The sequence below is a fragment of the Berghia stephanieae genome, chromosome 1, assembly GCF_034508935.2.
Source record: "Berghia stephanieae isolate SIO BIC M18660-M18661 chromosome 1, UCSD_Bste_1.3, whole genome shotgun sequence".
NCBI classification, from domain to species: Eukaryota; Metazoa; Mollusca; class Gastropoda; order Nudibranchia; family Aeolidiidae; genus Berghia; species Berghia stephanieae.
The window spans coordinates 103056631-103077438 of NC_088360.1; the positions used below are offsets into that span (position 1 = coordinate 103056631).

Genomic DNA, 20808 nt, shown 5'->3' on the forward strand with positions numbered 1-20808 from the left:
TGTTGTGATCGGTCTTCCTCTGAAAAGGTTCCCGTGTTTTTGGAAATATCCCGACATGGCTTGGTTAGCTGGTATGTTTTTGTCCCTGCGTAGTATGTGACCGAAAAGTTGCCATCGTTGTTGTAAAATATCAAGGGAGATTGGTCTTTCTTTTATGTTATGTCATTCCAAGACAAAGAGAGACAGCAACTCGGAAAACAGATATACAGCAAGAAAAGGAACCCATTCTCTCACATGGATTCAATACAGTCACTCAGAAACGATTTACAGAAAGGGAAAGGAGTTTGGGGCGTATTGTATCCAACTCTGGCGTATGCATACATTTATTTTTTTAAATCCCAGTCATGTATAAAATGTAGCTTTTTAATTAATGGACGTTATTTCATCATTTGTACAAGTTTATATAATATAGAGCCATTATGACAATACCCCTCTCTCTCTCTCTCTCTCTCTCTCTCTCTCTCTCTCTCTCTCTCTCTCTCTCTCTCTCTCTCTCTCTTTCTTTCTCTAAAAACACACATGCCCACATAAACGTAAACTGAAGAGATGGATATCGATAAAGATAACACAGATGTGTGTGAAGGGGAAGGGGGGTGAGACTTGTCAATTTAAAGTGTGCAATGTGTGTGTGTGTGTGTGTGTGTGTGTGTGTGTGTGTGTGTGTGTTTTAGCTATGCCCGAGACTTAATAAATACAAAGTCAAAGACATGAAACTTCGAGAGTGGCAAAGGGGTTTTAATGGCAGACAATTGGTATCAAGATGAGGCCATGTTAAGTGGGTTAACATCTTCTCACTCATTTATTCCATTTATTCACTGTGTGGAATCTTTAATTTTTATTCTATACAGTATCATAAACTCAGAATAAGGATTCACCATTGATGGGTCGCCCGTTACTAAGCATTAACGACAGAATGTTTCCTGCCATTTACTTAGTTTCGTCCCCTTCCTGTATGAAAAGGCCGGAGATACCCTTAGTACATATCAGACATACAAATAGGTCAGGCCCAGTTAGTGAGCATTTCTAATAATGTTTTGACACACTAATAAAGGAATTGCATCGCAAAACCACTAAAATGATAATATTGAGGCAAAAGACGTATATTTTGAGTTCCATGCGTATGCAATGTAAAGTTGTTAAACATAAGGATTGATTCCAAAAGCAAACTACGTGCTTTGTTTGAGATCGCCTAACACTCCTATCCAGTCACAAACAAGGGCAGGGTCCCACCAAGATGAATACTCTCAAATACTTACAAACATAATATTCAAAACAAAACAAAATACTACAGTACATAACAGAGAGATGATTTACAGTGGGACAAAAATTATAAAAACTAATACTACGCATTTGACTATTTATATCTCAGCCAAGGACTACAGCCAGGGCCAGGACAAACCACGTTATGTCATTCCAAGACAAAGAGAGACAGCAACTCGGAAAACAGATATATAGCAAGAAAAGGAACCCATTCTCTCACATGGATTCAATACAGTCACTCAGAAACGATTTACAGAAAGGGAAAGGAGTTTGGGGCGTATTGTATCCAACTCTGGCGTATGCATACATTTATTTTTTTTAAATCCCAGTCATGTATAAAATGTAGCTTTTTAATTAATGGACGTTATTTCATCATTTGTACAAGTTTATATAATATAGAGCCATTATGACAATCCCCCCCCCCCTCTCTCTCTCTCTCTCTCTCTCTCTCTCTCTCTCTCTCTCTCTCTCTCTCTCTCTCTCTCTCTTTCTTTCTTTCTCTAGAAACACACATGCCCACATAAACGTAAACTGAAGAGATGGATATCGATAAAGATAACACAGATGTGTGTGAAGGGGAAGGGGGGTGAGACTTGTCAATTTAAAGTGTGCAATGTGTGTGTGTGTGTGTGTGTGTGTGTGTGTGTGTGTGTGTGTGTGTGTGTGTGTTTTAGCTATGCCCGAGACTTAATAAATACAAAGTCAAAGACATGAAACTTCGAGAGTGGCAAAGGGGTTTTAATGGCAGACAATTGGTATCAAGATGAGGCCATGTTAAGTGGGTTAACATCTTCTCACTCATTTATTGTTTATTTGAAATATAAATTATATTTGGCACGGATTTTCGCAGCTTGTAACATCAGTCGGGTGATTACTCATAGAAACCATAAAATTGGTAAACCCTAACATCAATATTCAAATGCTATGTTTGTTGAAGGGGAATGCATTTGTCAGCGAATCTGTCTTACATTGCAAAGACATAAATCAACTAAGTTTCTTGTCTCAATACTATCATAATTTTTGTCTCGGGTTATGCTGAACTACTATCAGCTATCAACATTTAAATAGGGACTGTCGAACTATTTTTTTTTAAATTTAAAATGTTGGCCAGAAAACTCGGCCTTTAAATATCGACCGATTTAAACGACCATCGTCTTGCCAAAACTCTTGGGACTTCCTTGAAGATCCAGGTTTGAGAGTTTTTGATAAACTGGGGGTCATAATTTTAATCGATGGAATTTGAAGGACGAAGAATTTTGGCCAAAATATTAAAAATGTGTTTTGACAGAGTACGACAGGATAGGCCTGTAGGGTGTAGCTAACTTGGCTACAGTGACACAACTAGAAAATCAATTAAAACTTTTTTGAGCTTCACTCTCTCACCAACTTTACCATATCTGGTTGAAATAATGATGATGATGATGATGATGATGATAATAATAATAATAATAATAATAATAATAATAATAATAATAATAATAATAATAATAATAATAATAATAATAATAATAAATGATGATGATGATGATGATGATGATGATGATGATGATGATGATGATGATGATGAAATGAAGGCGTATTAATCATTTCATTTTTTGGTCGTGTTTTCTTTCGTTTGTTTGTTTTTTGTTGTTTTTTTTTAACGAGGGTTTACACTCAACGAAAAAAAACAAAAACAAAAAACGTTATTATATAGCACAAAATCCACTTAATGTGTTCAAAGCACTTTACAAGGGGTGCCTTGACCAACAGCAACATGTAACATGTAGAACGAGACATGATGCCTGTTAGGCGATATTACAATTTTTCCGACAGAGACAACGCTGTTAACAGCCAGGTACTCATTTTACACCTGAGCATGGTGAGAGAATGCGAGTAAAGAGCCGTTTCTAATGACTCAACTGTGAGCCGAGCGAGGCTCGAACTCAGGATCTTCCGATCCGAAAGCGAGTGTCATACCACTAGACCACATAGCCGCACATAAACATGGGACCGACCTTACATTTTTTTTTAAAAAGTGGGGTGGGGCAGGGGTCCTGTGAGCTTAGTTGGTAGAGCACTCGCTTTTCAAGCAAAGGGACCGAGATCGATCCCGGGTGCAGTCGAGATTTTTTCTAGCAGCAATTGTTTGTTTGTTTTGTTTTTAAGGGTTTTACGGCGCTTGCGACACATTTAGGTCATATCAGCGCCAGTATAAAGAAGAACATGGAATAGTCAAAATAATCTAGATTCATAATCAAAGCACGCAAGAAAAAGTAAGACAAAGGGGAATTGGTTCAAATAGGGAACAGATGTAGATTCCAAGAGCATGCCATCAATGTACTTAGTTTGAGATCACCTTAAAGTCTCATCCAGACACTAGCGCAGGATCCCAGGAGAAATACACTCAAATGTTTACAGAATGCATAACTAACAATACATAACAGAGAGATGATTTACAATGAAAAAAATATCATCTCCCAAAACTATAACTATACATTTGAATGTTTCCCTCTCAGTCAAGGATCCAGCCAGGGCTGTGACAAAACTAAGTAATTCCATTCCAAGACAAAGACAGAAAGCAACTCGGAAAACAGATATAAGGAGATAGAAGACAGCGTGACCTCCTGCCCACCATGGGAGGTCAAAAGACCCCGCCCAGTAGCAAGCAATTGCTAGTGTCTGTTTCACTCTATAGAAACCGGGATAAACTCATGGGCCTATGACTCTGAAGGACTACTTTTGTTTTCTATTGACTTGGAGAGTTTTTATTGTCATTTTAACAGTAGCAAATTTTTTTAATGAGCGAAAACTGTGCTTCATATCAGGGCTGGCGATTCGGAGTCGGAGTCGGTAGGAGTCGGTTGTTTGAGGGTGGAGTCGGAGTCGGAGTCGGTTTTAGAAGTCCCTTACCACTTTCAGACATTGCATTTTTATATCATTCAATGTGTAATATTTTAGATACTAGATATAGATAGTATCCAGGCCTATAGAATTTGAAAAAAATTACATTGGTATTAGCTAAAGGTGAACTATGCTTCCAAAACCCCTTTTCCTACCCAACCTTCATAATATTATTTAATGTGTTTATTCGAAATGAGCTAATCAGTCTGTAGCCAAAAAATGATGAAGAGCTTGTACTTTTAATGATGCAATATCAAATATGAAGCGGCTAGTATTGTTATAATACATATACTGGGGAAAAGCTAAAAGTACCTGCGAGTGTTGGTTACAAATTATTACCTATTACTACTATGCTTGAGGAGTCGGAATCGGAGTCGGGAGTCGGAGTCGAAGTCGGTTTCAAGGCTGGAGTCGGAGTCGGAGTCGGAGTCGGTTTAAAAATAACCGACTCCGCCAGCCCTGCTTCATATGCTCACGTTAAGTTCTTCAATCATTTTTACGATTTACAATTCATCTCAATAAAACCGTTATATTCTTTTGTTGGGAGGGGGTTGTTTTGATTATTACTAATTTTCAATTGAGAAGGGGGGGGGGGGGGGTTCATGAATTTAATGAACGTTGTGAATGTGTATTTTGTATTTGGGTACATAAGGGATTTCTCAGGAACATTGTTTGCTGTAAATTCCAATCTACACATTTGTTTGTTTGCTTGTTTGTTTTAAAGGGATTTACAACGTTTGCAACACATTTAGGTCATATCGGCGCCAGTAAAAAGGAAGAAAATTGGATAGTAAAAACATTCTAGATGTACAATTAAAAGAGACGAAAAAGTAAGACAAGGGGGGAATGGTTCAAATAGGGAACAGGTATAGATTCCAAGAGCACACTCTCAGGGTACTTAGTTTGAGATCACCTATAAGTTTCACCCATGAACAAGCACACGATTCCACTAAAAGTAAGATGATCACACTCAAATGTTTACAAATCATATGTTAAAAATGAAAATAAAACAACAGAGAGGTGATTTACAAGGAAAAAAAATATAATCTCCCAAAACTGTAACTATACATTTGAATGTTTCCCACCCAACCAAAGACTCCGGCCAGGGTCAGGACAAAACTAAGTAATCTCATTCCAAGACAAAAACAGAAAGTGGAAAACAGATACAGGGTGATAGAGGACACAGCAAGTAACTCCCTGCCCACTGTGGGAGGTCAGGAACCCCACCCACAATCTACACAGTTGATACTTGCAGAAAGTAATCTAATCTAATGTATCTACAAAGTGACAAAAAATATTTTTTTTGATATCTTATTTTAGCTAAAATCAAGCTTTCAAGATATCAAAATTCTATTCAATCACTTTGGAGACACAAACAGAGTAAAGAAACATTTTTTTTAAATTTAGAATTGCAGGATCAAAACAGGCTTCTGTGACTGTTTTAAGAATTGACAAAATCAAAGATGGCCTCCTTGTAACATTGCGTCACAATTTGAAAATTTTCATAAATTGAACCCTTGGGGCATAGAGAGGTGTTTTTGTTTTTGAGTAACGTACTTGTGAATGCGTATTATTGAGAAATAGTGCGTAAGATATCGTTTTGCATTTTCACTACTGCTACCCCGTAGATAAGAAGAACGTTATTTTTGTCATAAGCCCATTGAATAAAATAAGAATGAAGGAATCAATAAATAGATAAAAATCCTTCAAAGCAAGGCATAATGGGCAGAAAGTAAGTCAGTATGAAAGGAGTAACAGAGAGATAGTAAAGCTGTGAGTCAATGTTCCCCAACCCAAATCCACCGAAACAAGAAAAGAAACAGCAGATAAAGAGGGATAATATGACTTTATTTGTCTCCTCGTCAACCTCATGGAGAGTAAGTGGAGAAAAGATGAATTAAGTGTAGGCTAGCACTATTCAGTATCTGATACTGAATAGTGGTTTTATATACAGGAGTTGTACAGAAACAAACATTAACAAATATTATGGAACATGATTTACTGATTATACTTTATTTTAAAAAAGCACGCTCATATACTTGTGGTATAAAACGAGTTCAGAGTTATATGTAATATGATAATAATAAAAAAAAAAAAAAAACATGTACGGTACATAGAATTTGCTGCATGACTAAAATAAAAATCAACCATCCAGGTTTACTGGACTAGGCGTTTTTGTATATAATCAAAAATACCAACAAAAAAAATAAAAGGTAATTCCAACATCAGCCGTGTTCCAATTTAGTCACTTTAGTTCATATCAGCACCTAAGACCATCTATGACAAAAGTATCATCTATGTGGTCTAGTGGCATCACAGTTTCTTTAGGATCAGAAGTTCCTGGGTTCGAGCCTTACTCAGTGCATAGTTGGGTCCTTGGAAAAGGCTCTTTACTCACATTCTCTTACCGTACTTAGGTGGAAAATGAGTACTTGGCGTTAAAGCATTGTCTCTGTCCAAAAAACATTTATATCGACTAGCAGTCAGGCGTCATGTCCCGTCCTCCATGTTAAGTGTTGCTGTTGGCCGGGAACCTCTTGTAAAGTGCTTTGAGCATGTTTAGTGGATATTGCACTGCATAAAAGCTAAAAATAGCTCAATATACAACTGTTTCTCTTACAGCCAAGGACCCCCAGGTATGACACGACCTAAACCAAATAACCTCATTCCATAACAAAGACAAATGGGTATTACAGATAGGATAGGCAAAGAAGATACATGAGAACTGACCAAATTCGAATCATCCTACATGCAACACCTTGCCCAGGAGTAGACATCCCGTTTACCGCCAGTCAAAGGTATATGGTTGGATTTGGATTTCATACGACTAAATATGTAGCGGTAACAAAAAAATGTCTATAAATTATAATACACATCCATCAATATTATAATGATGGTAATATATATATATATATATATATATATATATATATATATATATATATATATATATATATATGTGTGTGTGTGTGTGTGTGTCTGTGTGTGTGTGTGTGTGTGGGTTGTGTGTGTGTTCTTAATAATTTTTTTTAGAGAAATTACAAATATTGTGAGATAGTTCTTTCTTACTAAACCCTATTGATGCTCTTGGGAAACTGACTTTTAACAGACAACAACAAAACTACGAAATTTTATTTTGCTAGGTTGAGAAGTCTGCCTATTCATGACAACAAAGTTTCCATATCTTGAAATACCAAATAACAGAGACCGGACAATATCTAGGATAAGGTCGACATTTTCTAATATATATATATATATATATATATATATATATATATATATATATATATATATATATATATATATATATATATATATATATATAACATTTCAGAGTTTAAATAAATTATGATAAAGTCATACAGTTAGTGAAAAACAATTTAGTAATAATAATAATAATAATAATAATAATAATAATAATAATAATAATAATAATAATAATAATAATAATAATAATAATAATAATAATAATAATAATAAAGAGTAGGGAATTCTAGAATAGGATTTCAAACCACAACAATATATGTCACTCATCATCTCAATTCAGTATTCTGTCAGGATGAGTAGGATTCCGAAAATTAAATTTAAGCGTAAAACAGTTAATATCATAAAATTCTGATACCTGCGTAGTTTGGGAAACCACATTGATTCTTCTAAATGAAGCATAAAGCTGAGTCTGTTACATTTTGCGGAAAGTACTTCACAATGGACTAGTGTCCTATCAAAAGGATAGCAAGCAATTGCTATTGTCCATTTCAAGCCATAGAAACCGGGATTACTCCGGCTCCCTGGGACCTATGGCTCTGAAGGACTACTTATTAATTCAAATAAAATTTTGTAATTAAGACACCAAACTAAATTTTCAGTATCTGATTCTCCCCGACTGGATTGAGATAGAAGGCCACATATTATGTCCCTCGTTATCTTTAGGATGGCTGTTAAGTCCATATTATCATTCCATCAACGACACAAAAGGCACATTTCAGGATTAAACATGAGTCAGCCAGCGCTGTGGATTGTGTTGGAGAATCTTGTCAACCTGGTCTTGGGTGAATCCACGCTCCAGCATTTTTGGTGCAATGTTGAGAAGGATGTGGGAGAAACCGTGGCCTCCAAATTTTATCTGCAAATGAATTAAGAATTTAGATTAAACGATCGTTTTGGAAAAAGAAGAAAAAAGTAGGTGAGAATTTCATAATAATAAGCAGACATGATATGGTGGGTAACCTCTCCCAAAATGTAAAGAATAAAGAAAGAAGTCAAGGATATCGAAGGTGGACTGATTCCAACAATCCACCCTAGTGACAACAATCTGTGAGTCTCATTAGTTAACCAAACTTAGGGAGGTATATTAAGGGTGTTTTACATTAAAATTGCACCATTTAAATCTTAATAATTTTATGATTAACGTGTTCTTTTAATGAGTCTAACATAAAAGTCACTGTTGGACTTAAATTTATTTACACAATGTACCTCCACATACCTAGCAGTTTCCATTCCTTTGTCACATATAAACAATAGCAGTTCATGTGTCTCCTACTACAGTTCACTCTGCTTAAATGCACATCGGTTCATCGAACACTCTGCTTATACACTACATATTCCCGAATAACGGATTTTTTTTCTATATAAATGTTCTGCTTTATCGCACACTATCTCTGCTTAATTGCTACACTTTGATTGGACTGACAACCAACAGCCATATGAAATCAACAATGCTGTTCCTGTTCCACACAACTTTTTAGCTAAAGCATTCGATCTATTCGTTACAATGACATCAATATACTCAACAGTGGCAAACTGACATCTCATGAACCACTGGACTCCGCCCCGCCACAAAAAAGACAATGCCTAGATAATGAAGATTAGGAGGAATCATCGGAATGTGACACACCACCCCTGACAAACACTGAAAAACTTGACATGGTAAATAAATTACGCAATTTCATCCAAGAAGAACGTTTGGCAGATGATCTACATTGGTGAGATTGGAGACAAAGGTTTATAAACAGCTCACACAGAATAGAAAGCAATCAATGCTTTGCGATTACTGTTCTAACAAACAATAATGTCACATTTTATTGTCGATAAAACATGAAAAAGAAAAGATTTGAAAGAAAAAAAAAGAAGAAAAAAAAAACATAAATAAAAAACATTTTAATGAGGTCATGTCTAGAACGTGGCGGTTCAAAGCCTGTAGGAAACTCAGATGTGAAGGTCCTACATGAATGGCACATGAAAGCTGGTGCTTAGATGCTATTTTTAGCTTCTCCGCTTCATCACACACTCCGCTTAATCGACACACTCCCGAGGGTGTGCGATTAAGCAGAGTCGACTGTACCAACATAATTTCAAGACAAAAAGATTAACCCCTGTTTTCCATTTCTCTTATGTGGTTCCAATAAACATCCCAAAAATTAACATTAACTATTTAACCAATGTGACTGTCAAGAAGAGAAGCTAAAAAGTAGGTTCAAAATAAACTATAATAAACATACCAGCCTATGTTTTGTATGGATATCATGAGCCACAACCACCCTATCCTCCATTCCGTTGTCCAATAAGAATTTGATGGCGGCCACACGTTGAGCATCACTGGGCATATCGACAGCCTTATTGAGTTGGTAATGAGATGCCTCCAATCCAAACAGGTCATACTCTAAAATTGTTCCAACCTTGGCAAATTCCAACAACTTTTCACGATCAAGGAAAGTTCCTTTAAAAATAGGGAATATTAAATGGACTGGAAGTTGTAATAATAATCAATATTTCTGGCAATAAACAGAGTCATAATTGGTGTAAATGAAACAGAGCAATTTAACACTGTCAGAATTAATTGCATGTTGAGATCATGAAAGAGTTGGAAAGCAAAATAAAATATAACCTAAAAAATAATGAAAACAACTGGCTACAAGAATACTGTTTCTAAAGGTGTGGCCATGTTTCCGAGAGCTGAAGTTTAAATGACGTATCACCGTAGTTAATGCACTGAAAGTTGTCCAACAAAGTAGTAACAACCAATGCGCTATAGTATGCTTTGCACAACCCTGTGTTACATTTGGTGCAGTCTTTGTAACTGTAGGACGTGTAATAAAGTGTACACATTCATTTGACTTCAATACATGTTTCTTTTTTCTTCTCATTGATAAATGGACTGATCACAGTCAATTGACAAGTCCATTCTTTATAATTTATAAGAAAAATTGTAAAACAAACAAAAATAATCTGAAATATTATTCAAAATCTGGCCTTATCACTTTAATTTTATTTTCATTTTTATTCAATAACAAATATAATTAGACTTAAAGAAAGTTACAGTAATAAAGGATTATGATTATATATTGTTCCTTACTATCTAAATGTGCCATGACAGTGCGGCTTGCAATGCCTCCAGCTTCTAGAACAATCCTCATAATTTCAAATGGGGCTTCCACATTCCTGCCAGGGTGAATCATGAGGGGGACACCAAGTTCTGACTGAACTATCGCACTCCCACGAAGAGACCTCCTCTCAAAGTCTGTTGGGAATAAAAGTATTTATGTATTCATTAATTCGTTAACTTAATAGGTGAATAAATAAATAAATAAATAAATAAATAAATAAATAAATGAATAAATAAATAAGTTGACTAACAAGTGACTAACCGCACATTCCAAAAACTGCAAACATTACTATAAAGTTGTAGTAAACAATTAAATAAAAATATATAAATTCTAATATTAAAACTGCCACTTTAAATGCTATTTCTTTACAAGTCATCTAAAAATTACTTCCTGAATTGAGTTCGACTTTAAAAAAAAAAAAAATACCCAACACAGAACGACTCGGACTCAAAACCCTTCTTCAGCCAACAACAAAAAAACCCCAATAAAAACATAAATACATTACTAAATTCCAGATCTGCGATAGAGAAATTTGGTAGGTCCTCTCTCAAGAAGAAAAATGTCATCATCATCATTGCCTTTTTCACCCTGGGTCAGGGTATAGGCCACAGACAAACAGTTTCCATCCTTCTCTATCCTGCGCTAACTTTTTTTTTATCTCATTCCATGTCTTATCACTTCTCTGTATATCAGCTTCTTTAATTCTTCTCTATGTTCCTCGTGGCCTTCCCCTTGATCTTCTGCCCTGAGGGTTCCAGTCCAATACTTTCTTTGTTATAGTGGAGACATTCTTTCTGAGCGTGTGTCCAATCCACCTCCATCGTCTTCTTCCTATCTCCTCTCCCATTGGTTTCTGCTGTGCTCTTTTCCATACTTCATCATTTTTAATTCTATCCATCCATTTTATTCTGAGTAGCTTACGCATGCACCTGTTTACGCAAATCTGTACCCTCCTTATACATGCCTGTGATGCGTTCCAAGTTTCACATCCATGAAAAATGTAGTAATGTATTTATGTTTTTATTGCTTTTTGTTGCTGGCTGAAGAAGGGTTTTGAGCCCGAATCGTTCCGTGTTTGGTATATTGTTCTTTTTTAAAGCTGTTATATTCATTTTTGTCTATTACTTTTCACAGTTCACAGCTTCAAGCAGCTTAGTATCAATTTGAATTTAGTTCACAATGTTGATATAGAATTTCTTTTCACTTTAAAGCATAACCTGTGAGGGGCCAGGTGGTTCCAACTTCACCGATAAATCCACATCTTATTCCCTCAAGACCATCGATCAACTCTGCTCTAATTGTTGCTGCTATTTGTTCTTCACTTAAAGCCCTATCAGCAGTTGTTTGGAATCCATCAACGTAGTAACCTGTAGGAAAATGTAAAATATCTTTTGTTATGATGATGATGATAATGATGTTGTTGATCAAGATAATGATAATGACAGTAATGAAGGCAATGCTAATTATGATGATCATGATCATGATGATGATGATGCTGATGATGATGATAATGATGATGATGATGATGATGATGATGATGAAGATGATGATGTTGATGATGATCAAAATAATGATAATGACAGTAATGAAGACGATGATGATGATGATGATGATGATGATGTTGATGATGATCAAAATAATGATAATGACAGTAATGAAGACGATGATGATGATGATGCTGATGACGACGACGATGACACTTAGTACACAGTCTATTCAAAAAAAGAAACTAAACTTTTACATAACACATTTTAATTGTTAAAATTGAATATATATACCGTAAAGCGATTTTGTCTAAAATCGAAGAAAAATTTAATTTAGACAATCTATATTCATTCCTACTCCATAAATGTTCAACCGAGTTCTCTGATGACAATTCTGACATTCAAATATTTATATTCCACTAGATAAAAACTAGAAAAAAATTCTTCAGCTGTTGCAATATCCAAACAATAATTGTTAGCCTCTCAGGCAGCCCTGACATGAACCCAATTGAATTGTAATGAGGTGAGAGGAAGCAGTAGGCGAAATAATAAGGAGTTCCGGCAAGCGCTGATGAGCTGTTTCATGTTTTATCAGACATATTGACAAATTAACTGAATACAATCCTTTTCAATTATGGGTAGGGTTTGATGATTTCTTATCGTTTTTACCAAGAGAGCTGTAACAATAATGAAACTCAGGCTTTAGTTGAAGTCCTTGCATTGTCACCAATACTTACTTCTTTTGATAAAAATAATTAAGTCTGACTTTATGACAAGATAAATAATGGGAGAGATTAAGGTGGAAGAATTACAGTATCCCGTTGAAAGATTTAGGGAGACAAGGTCAATGCACAGTCAATTTAGAGCAGTGGCACAAAATACCAACAATATTTAAAAAAATATGCCTTTTAAATTTTTTGAACTAATTCTTAATGTCCTTTTAAAAAAAAATAATAATAAACTAATTGAGTGAATCAATAGGCAATTAATTATTTGTAAATTTCAATTTTGTCTCCCTTTCAGCAGGTATCGCATTGCAGAAATACATTCAAGTTCAACAGTAAAAACATCGCCATTATTTGGAACAAACCAATGCTATTATAAATAGTACCAATACCTAACCTCAGTAAATGTGCAAGTCAAAAAGTATCAGTTACAATCCCTAAGGTAATAAATTGTACACAAACTTGCCTGTCCCAGAAATAATATTGATTCCTGTTCTCTTTGACATGGACTTCAAGAATTGTACATGTGCGGTATCTCTTCCAATTCCATAGGTTGTGTTCTCAACTATACTCTGGCCACCATTCATCTAAAGTAAAAGAAATATATAATAGAAAAAGGGTTATCTTATTTCATTCAAAACAGTAAGTCAACTAAAGCCAGATAAACAAGTGTATGGTCATAACAATTCAGAGACAGCAGTACCATTTTTTGTACTCTTTTGAATGACGAACGCTTACTGACTGGTTAATCCATCATCTATGCTTAGCAACTGTAAGTTAATGAAATTATAAAATGGTTATTTATCACCTGGCAACTTTGCTAGCTGCCAACTAAATGAAGAGCACGGACTGAAATTAAATTCTCGAGTAATATATTTGCTATTCATAAACTTGCTATATTGCGAATTTTACAAAGGTTCCGAAATGTTGCATTTTTTAAAAATGCATTAATTACTGCATCATCATCTTTGCTGTATCTTTGGAAGTCAGCTGGATCATTATCATAATGTAAAATAACAGAAAGGACCTACCTTTGCCCTATTTCTAGCATATTCAAAGCCGTTGTTTTGTTGGGGGTTTTTTGGGGGAAGGGGGGGGGGGGGTTGTTTTGTTTTGTTTTGCTTTTTGAAAAGGTCAATTGATATTAATTCCCTTGTCGCTCTGAGAGAAATAGAATATCGATATAATATGAAAGAAGTAGGTCTCATTGTTTTCACTTTGGCTAATCAAGATATTATCCATTAACTTGACATTCACATTGTGTAACAACATGATGGAGGCTTGTTAATTGGCATCAGAATTAATCATGCAACATCAGTTCTTATACATGTAAACATAAAGAAGATAATCACAAAATCATACTTTATACAATTGCAGCTCTTCTTCAATTGCTTTGTTTTCCTCATAGAGAAGTAAATTTGGCCTGTGACTATTCCTGGAGATTAAAAAAAAAAATAATATGAGCAGGTAATCAAAACAAATACCAATACAATGCCTACAATTATTTCTTTAGTGATAATGATAAGCTTAGTCGCTTAATGATGTGGAAACAGTTTGAGAAAAAACACAAACTTTCATGATTTATCAAATTAATGAAAAAAAAATAAATTCTCAAAATTCTTAAAACGCCATTAAAGATGCAGTGGTCTGTCTAAAAATAAGAAACATAGGAATAAACATACGGAAACTGGCGGATCCAACCCAAATTTTTCATTTCAAAGTCAACATCGCACATCTTTGCATCTTCAGTTCGTCTTGGTGGCACAAAGAATTGTGCGTTATCACAAGATAAGTGTTCATGTGTTAAAGTAACACCAAGGGTCTTAGGAGAAATGTTTCCCTCAACTGAAAATGAATTAAGTAAAGATATTTTGTAGTTTAATAGTCACCATCGAGAAATAGTGATAAACTTCACAGAATAAGTCAACAACAGCAACATAACAATACTAACAACAAACAACAACAACAACAACAATAATAATAATAATAATAATAATAATAATAATAATAATAATATTAATAATAATAATAATAATAATAATCATAATAATAATAATCATAATAATGATAATAATAATAATAATAATAATAATAATAATAATAATAATAATAATAATAATAATAATAATAATAATAATAATAATAATAATAATAATAATAATAACAACAACAATAACAATAAATATAATAATGATAAATAGGAAGTAGACCTACCTACTTTTGAGATTTAAAACACATAAACCAAAGCAAAAATCAAATAGAAGGTTATGGGTTTGTTTACTCTAACTATGATATGAGTTTTGATTTTATTTCTTATAAAATTTGTCAGTTGCCTATTATACCGACAAAAATAATCATGCACTCCAATAATTTTCTGCACCAATTTTCATGGTTCTTTTCTTTAACATAACATAACATAACATGTGGTATAGGGCAAAATAGGATAAGATCCTTTGAATGCCCTTAATATTAATTAGTAATGCCATAAATCTATTGATTAAATATTACAATAATGATACACGTGGTAAAGATAGTATTTCAACTTAAATGTACTCATGTGGTGTACAAACATATATCTTTAACCGTGACATGCAAAGCGCACACACAACCACACACACACACACACACACACACACACACACACACACACATACACACGCGTATAGAAGATAACCATAATAATATAATAATGCATGATGTATACATACAAGATTGAAAGCCATGTCAACAGCAGAGCAAACAAGTATTATTCGTCATATATAAATCTCCCATCATATAATTCCCTGTCTACTAACACCTTGAAATAATCCATAGATTTTGCATTCTTTCTTGGATGAAAATGTAGGACAGGCTCAATCCAAAAATAAATAAATAAATAAATGTTTAAAATTAAAAAAAGGCCGTTTTGAATTTTCCTTAGCAAAAAAGTCGATAGTCCGTTCCACAACCTGTGCGCATGCGTTGACGTGGATATCTTCACAACTTTCTGATGGATTGTAATCGAACACTAGAATTGTTAATGACATTTTAAAAAATTTTTGTCATTGGTTACAGTACAATGCTTTGGGATTTTACTTCTTTACAGTATATAAAAAATGACACAGTACCACATTTCATAACTTTGGAGGAATTTGTGATATTCCATGCGCACGGGACTTGGAACGGACTATAGCTTCCAATATTATGGTACATCAATATATTATGATTCAATACAAATAGAATGCAGGACTTGAATCATATACCCAATGGCTTGCTAGATTGATCAAAGCTACCCAGAATCGCCAGTGACTTGTCTATCAAATCATAACCACTCAATAGAAATTTGTGCACAACATTTAGTGGGGTTTTTTTTTTTATTCATGCCCAGTTTTACATCACATGACACCTTAGTAGTTTCTTATGGTTACACCTCCAAGTGAACCGTTTCACTCTAGTCCAGGTATTTTTGTCCTCCTTGATGGATGGTATCATAGCCCCCTGGCACGGCTGTGGACGGGCAGTGCAGGACCAAGTGGTCCATATCTTGTTTGGCACCACCACATGCTGTACACTTAGGCGAATCTCGGTAGCCCCAGCGGTACAGGTTTGTCGCTGTCCTGCCGTGTCGGGATCTGATCCTGTTTGCATCTACCCACTGCTTTCTTGTCAGCTCGTGGAATCCCGGCAGTGGTTGGATAGAGGGGTCGTTGATTATTGTGCTACCCTTTGGCGGGCAGTCAGTCCATTCCTTTCTCCAGGTCTCGGCGATATCGAAATCTTCTAATTTTGAGTCATAAAAAGGTTTCCTTGATTTAAGGCGTGAGGTTTTCGGTGCCATTTCCGTGACTTGTTTGAGCGGTGTTGTGTATTATATGTTGTCAAGGCGCTCATGTTGTTTTTGTGCTGCTTCTTCTCTACGGAGGTGAGGGGGAGCAATGCCGCTTAAGGTTGGTAGCCATGCTATTGGTGTGGATTTTAGGGCTCCCGAGACGGTTCTCATAGTATCATTAAGTAGAGTGTCCACTTTATGTACATGGGCACTGCGAGTCCAACCCGGGGCACAGTATTCAGCGACGCTATAGCATAGGGCTAGTGATGATGTTCTTAGGACTTTTGCAGGGGCTCCCCAGGATGTACCAGCGAGTTTCCGTATGATGTTGTTTCGTCGTTGTAGTTTATGTGCAGTGTTCTCCAGATGGTGTTTATAGGTCAGTGACCTATCCAGAGTGACCCCTAGGTATTTTGGATTTGCATCATAGGGTAGAATGGTGTCATTTGTAGTTACTTTAAGTTGGTCCTTTGATTTTGCATTGTTGAGGTGGAACATGGTTGACACTGTTTTTGTAGTGTTCATCTTCAGGAACCATGTTTTGAAGTATTGGTGTAGAGTGTCTGAATCTTGACTAAGTACTGATTGTATTTCTTGTTTGTTTTTTGACTTAAAGGCAATGACTATGTCGTCTGCATATCCAAACTTCATGGATCTTGTTTCAGGAAGGTCGCTGATGTATATGTTGAAGAGGCTCGGGGCGAGGACTGATCCCTGTGGGACGCCATTCCTAATCATCTAGATTTTCTGGTGTTGTTACCTAGGCATACAGAGAAGCTTCTTTTTCCGGCCATTTTGTTCAGCAATTTTAGTGTTTTTCTACAGTCTATTATTTTTGACAGTTTAAACATGAGGCCTGTGTGCCAAACAGTATCATATGCAGCTGAGAGATCGATAAATACAGCTCCTGTCTTCATTTTCTGTTCAAATCCTGTTTCTGTGTAGGATGTCAGTGCCAGCACTTGTTTTGTAGTATCTCTGTTTGGTCTGAAGCACAAATTTAGGAGATAGTCTTGTGAGCATTATTCTCTCTAACAGTTTAAAGAAGCAGCAGAGAAGGGATATTGGTCGGTAGCTGGCTGGATCTTCAGCTGGTTTGTTTGGTTTCAGGATGGCTAAGACCTTTGCTTGTTTCCAGTTGGAGGGATAGTTGGTTGTTTCAATTATCTCAGAAAATGCAGACGAGAGCCAGTTGATAGCATTTGGCCCCAATTTCTTTATCATGTCCGGGTACACTCCGTCTACACCGGCTGCCTTTCTTGCTTTCATTTGTTTTATGGCAATTTTTGTTTCAGCTGTCGATATTGCTAAGGCTGAAAAGCTATATTCTGGTAGGCTGTTGTATATTTCTTGGTATTTATGTCTAATGTCACGTTCGAATTTATGATTTGGAGTGTGCGTGCTTCGTTGTTTTATTTGTTGCGCTATTTTTTCCACGATTATGGGTGATGCACTGGGGTTTGACTTTGGCTTATCTGGATTGGGTTTATTCAAAAGGTTCCAGGCATGTCTGCTCGATCTACCAAAGTCGAGGTTTTCTGTCATTTCCATCCATTTTTGTCTTCTTCCTTCTTCAAGTGAAATTAGTAGCTCATCAGCAACATTTTGATCTTGAGTTTTTTCATATTCTTCTAATAATTCTTGGCTTTTCTTAGACCAGCATGGGATATAGATAGAATGCGCTTGGCCAAGGAGTTCACAACATTGCCATCCGGAAGTATAACGGACCAACACACAAACTCTGTGTAACCATGAACTTTTATAGTCTGGTTAATACAGTTTAGTGAGAACAACTCACAAACGCGGATGGCAAAAACAATAACAAAGGCCTGAATGACGTCATCTGCATACTATCTATACCTGACACCTGACACATGACACCTTAACATTTACTGATTGGCTAAATGGAATCTTAAGCTTAGAGAAACAATTTACCTAGACCCACACTCTCTTATTATCAACCGGGACTTTGGATTGAAAACTGATAAGCATATAATTGGACTATGTGTTAGAGTCACCAAAAGGGACAGAATAAATTTAAAACAAAAACAAAAAAGGAAAAGAGGATACGTAGTATTCTCCTTCTCCGCATAAACAGAATGACTCAGACAAACAGAGTATATTTCAGTTGATGTAGCTACATCTCAAAGATTTCAGTATGTCTGTACATCGAATACCGTGAAATCAAGAGGTTTTGCCAATAAATTTAGCTTCAATAAATTGAGATTTTATATAGCGCGATATCCACTAAACGTGCTCAAAGTGCTTTTCAAGGGGTCCCTGGCCAACAGCAACACTTAACATGTAGGATGGGATATGACACCTGTTAGGCGATATTATAATTATTTCGGACAGAGACAACGCTGTTAACAGCCAGATACTCATTTTACACCTGAGTACGGTGAGAGAATGTGAGTAAAGAGCCTATTCCAATGACTCAACTATGCGCCGAGCGAGGATCAAACTCAGGACCTTCCGATCCGATAGCGAGTGTCATACCACAAGACCACATAGCTGTTTGTGCATCACTTGCGGCCGCAAAAGATCACTGATATGCATTGCGGCCGAAAAATCTGCAATTTTTTTTTTACAAATTTTTGCAAATTTTCGAGATTTTGCAAAGAAAAAAAAAATTTAATAATAATAATTTTTTGAAAAGGTTAAAAAAAAAGGACAATTTTATTATTTTTTTTTTTTTATTTTTATTTATTTATTTTTTTTTTTTGGTTCTTTTAATTTGATAGCTCGTGCATTTAATACGTGAAAGATTAATAGTTTCTTTTTTACTATCTCATGTTATTGTTTTTTTTTTTACTGGCGCTGATGTGTTGCAAGTGCCGCGAAACCCTTTAAAACAAACAAATACCTTTCTCTTTCATGAACAAATTATGGGATTTTAGAAAAATTAATCGCAAATCTTTTTGCAAATTTTAAACAAATGTTGCTGTTGTTAGATTGCAAAATTTGAGATTAAAAAAATTATTTTTGAAAAAAAAACGCCATGTTAGAATTGCTTTGGATATAGCACTAGTCGATTGCAAAGTACTTTCTGCAAGATCTAACATACCCAGTTACCCCAATGTAAATGTTGCTGCTCGAAGATCGAAGAAATATTCGTTTATTATATATCAGTATCATTACTACTTTGACTACAACAACTACTACAGACATCCCTTATTTATTATTTTTTGTATTTATTTTCAATTCCATTGTATTTAGAATATTTTCCAACAACAGTCTACACGTTTTTATATTTCACTTTCTAAACTGCAGTTCCTCCCCGCCTCCCCTCTTTTTACTTAATTAATTGCGCACCTTTTAGAAATTTCTTGTATTCTATTTTAATTCGTGCTTCCTTACAAAGGAGCATACTAATTTCCTGCCAACCAATGTTTTGTTTATTCATCTTAACTACACCACTACCACATTATTTCATTCATCCTGTTTTGTTGATAAAGGGGAAAGCCGAAACGTTCTTTGATCTGTTTTTGTAATTAAATTGAAGCTTACAATCAATTTCACATTATTACCAGTTACCCCATCACTGCTGTGTGGACATCGGGGTCAGAAAAAAAATAAGCTTGACTTAACCGTGGATCAATCCCGTGAAGCAAGTACAAAATTAATGTCAAAGTCTTATATCACGTTCAATAAATGACAAACCTGTTACTATCTTTCCTTTGCTGTCCATATTTTTCTGACTTTAATGCATGAATTTGATTCGGGCCCTTTGATTCAATAACAGTTCACGAAACGAATCTTACACCTGACGTTTCTATACTCTAAACCTTTATCCTCTCTTCTTTTCTTTTCTTTTTTTTTTTTTTTTTCCCCCATTGTTTACAATACAATTTTGGCAGTGATAGCTGATCATTGACCTAAATATTTCTCAAGAAGTTGCTACACTGTTCACATAGGTCAATTGAGGTGATAGATGGAAGGCAATTTTTTTCACTGTAACATGTGAAACAATTGCGCAGTAATTTTTTACCAGTAATAGTTTTGATCTAAAAGAGCAGTACGAGAATGGTGTTTTTCATAACTTTAATATTAAAGATCAACCTCTTTCGCTTGCATTACTGAGTTATCGTTCGTGGATAAGTAGAAATCTGTGGTTTGTTGTGAAAAGTGGTTCTGTTGTTTCGCGTTATCGGTGAAACTTGACCATTATTTCATTTAATTAAGAGATTTCATGTAGATTTATCTTAATTAATGGGAGTTCATTAGGTCACATCTTGTCTACAACTTCCATTGAAGACAGAAAT

The 20808-nt window shown here is 35.3% G+C and overlaps 1 protein-coding gene across 1 annotated transcript; it reads right to left on the bottom strand.

Moving 5' to 3' along the window:
- Window positions 1-7531: 7531 nt before the first annotated feature.
- On the bottom strand, window positions 7532-20541 carry LOC144965056 (N-acetyltaurine hydrolase-like). Its single transcript, XM_078899947.1, has 8 exons — window positions 20207-20541; window positions 14418-14580; window positions 14098-14170; window positions 13202-13322; window positions 11744-11893; window positions 10496-10660; window positions 9642-9859; window positions 7532-8266 (listed from the first exon to the last, which is right to left on the bottom strand). Exons 1-8 carry the CDS (start codon window positions 20232-20234, stop codon window positions 8132-8134), a joined length of 1053 nt encoding a protein of 350 aa, XP_078756073.1. The 5' UTR covers window positions 20235-20541; the 3' UTR covers window positions 7532-8131.
- Window positions 20542-20808: the final 267 nt, after the last annotated feature.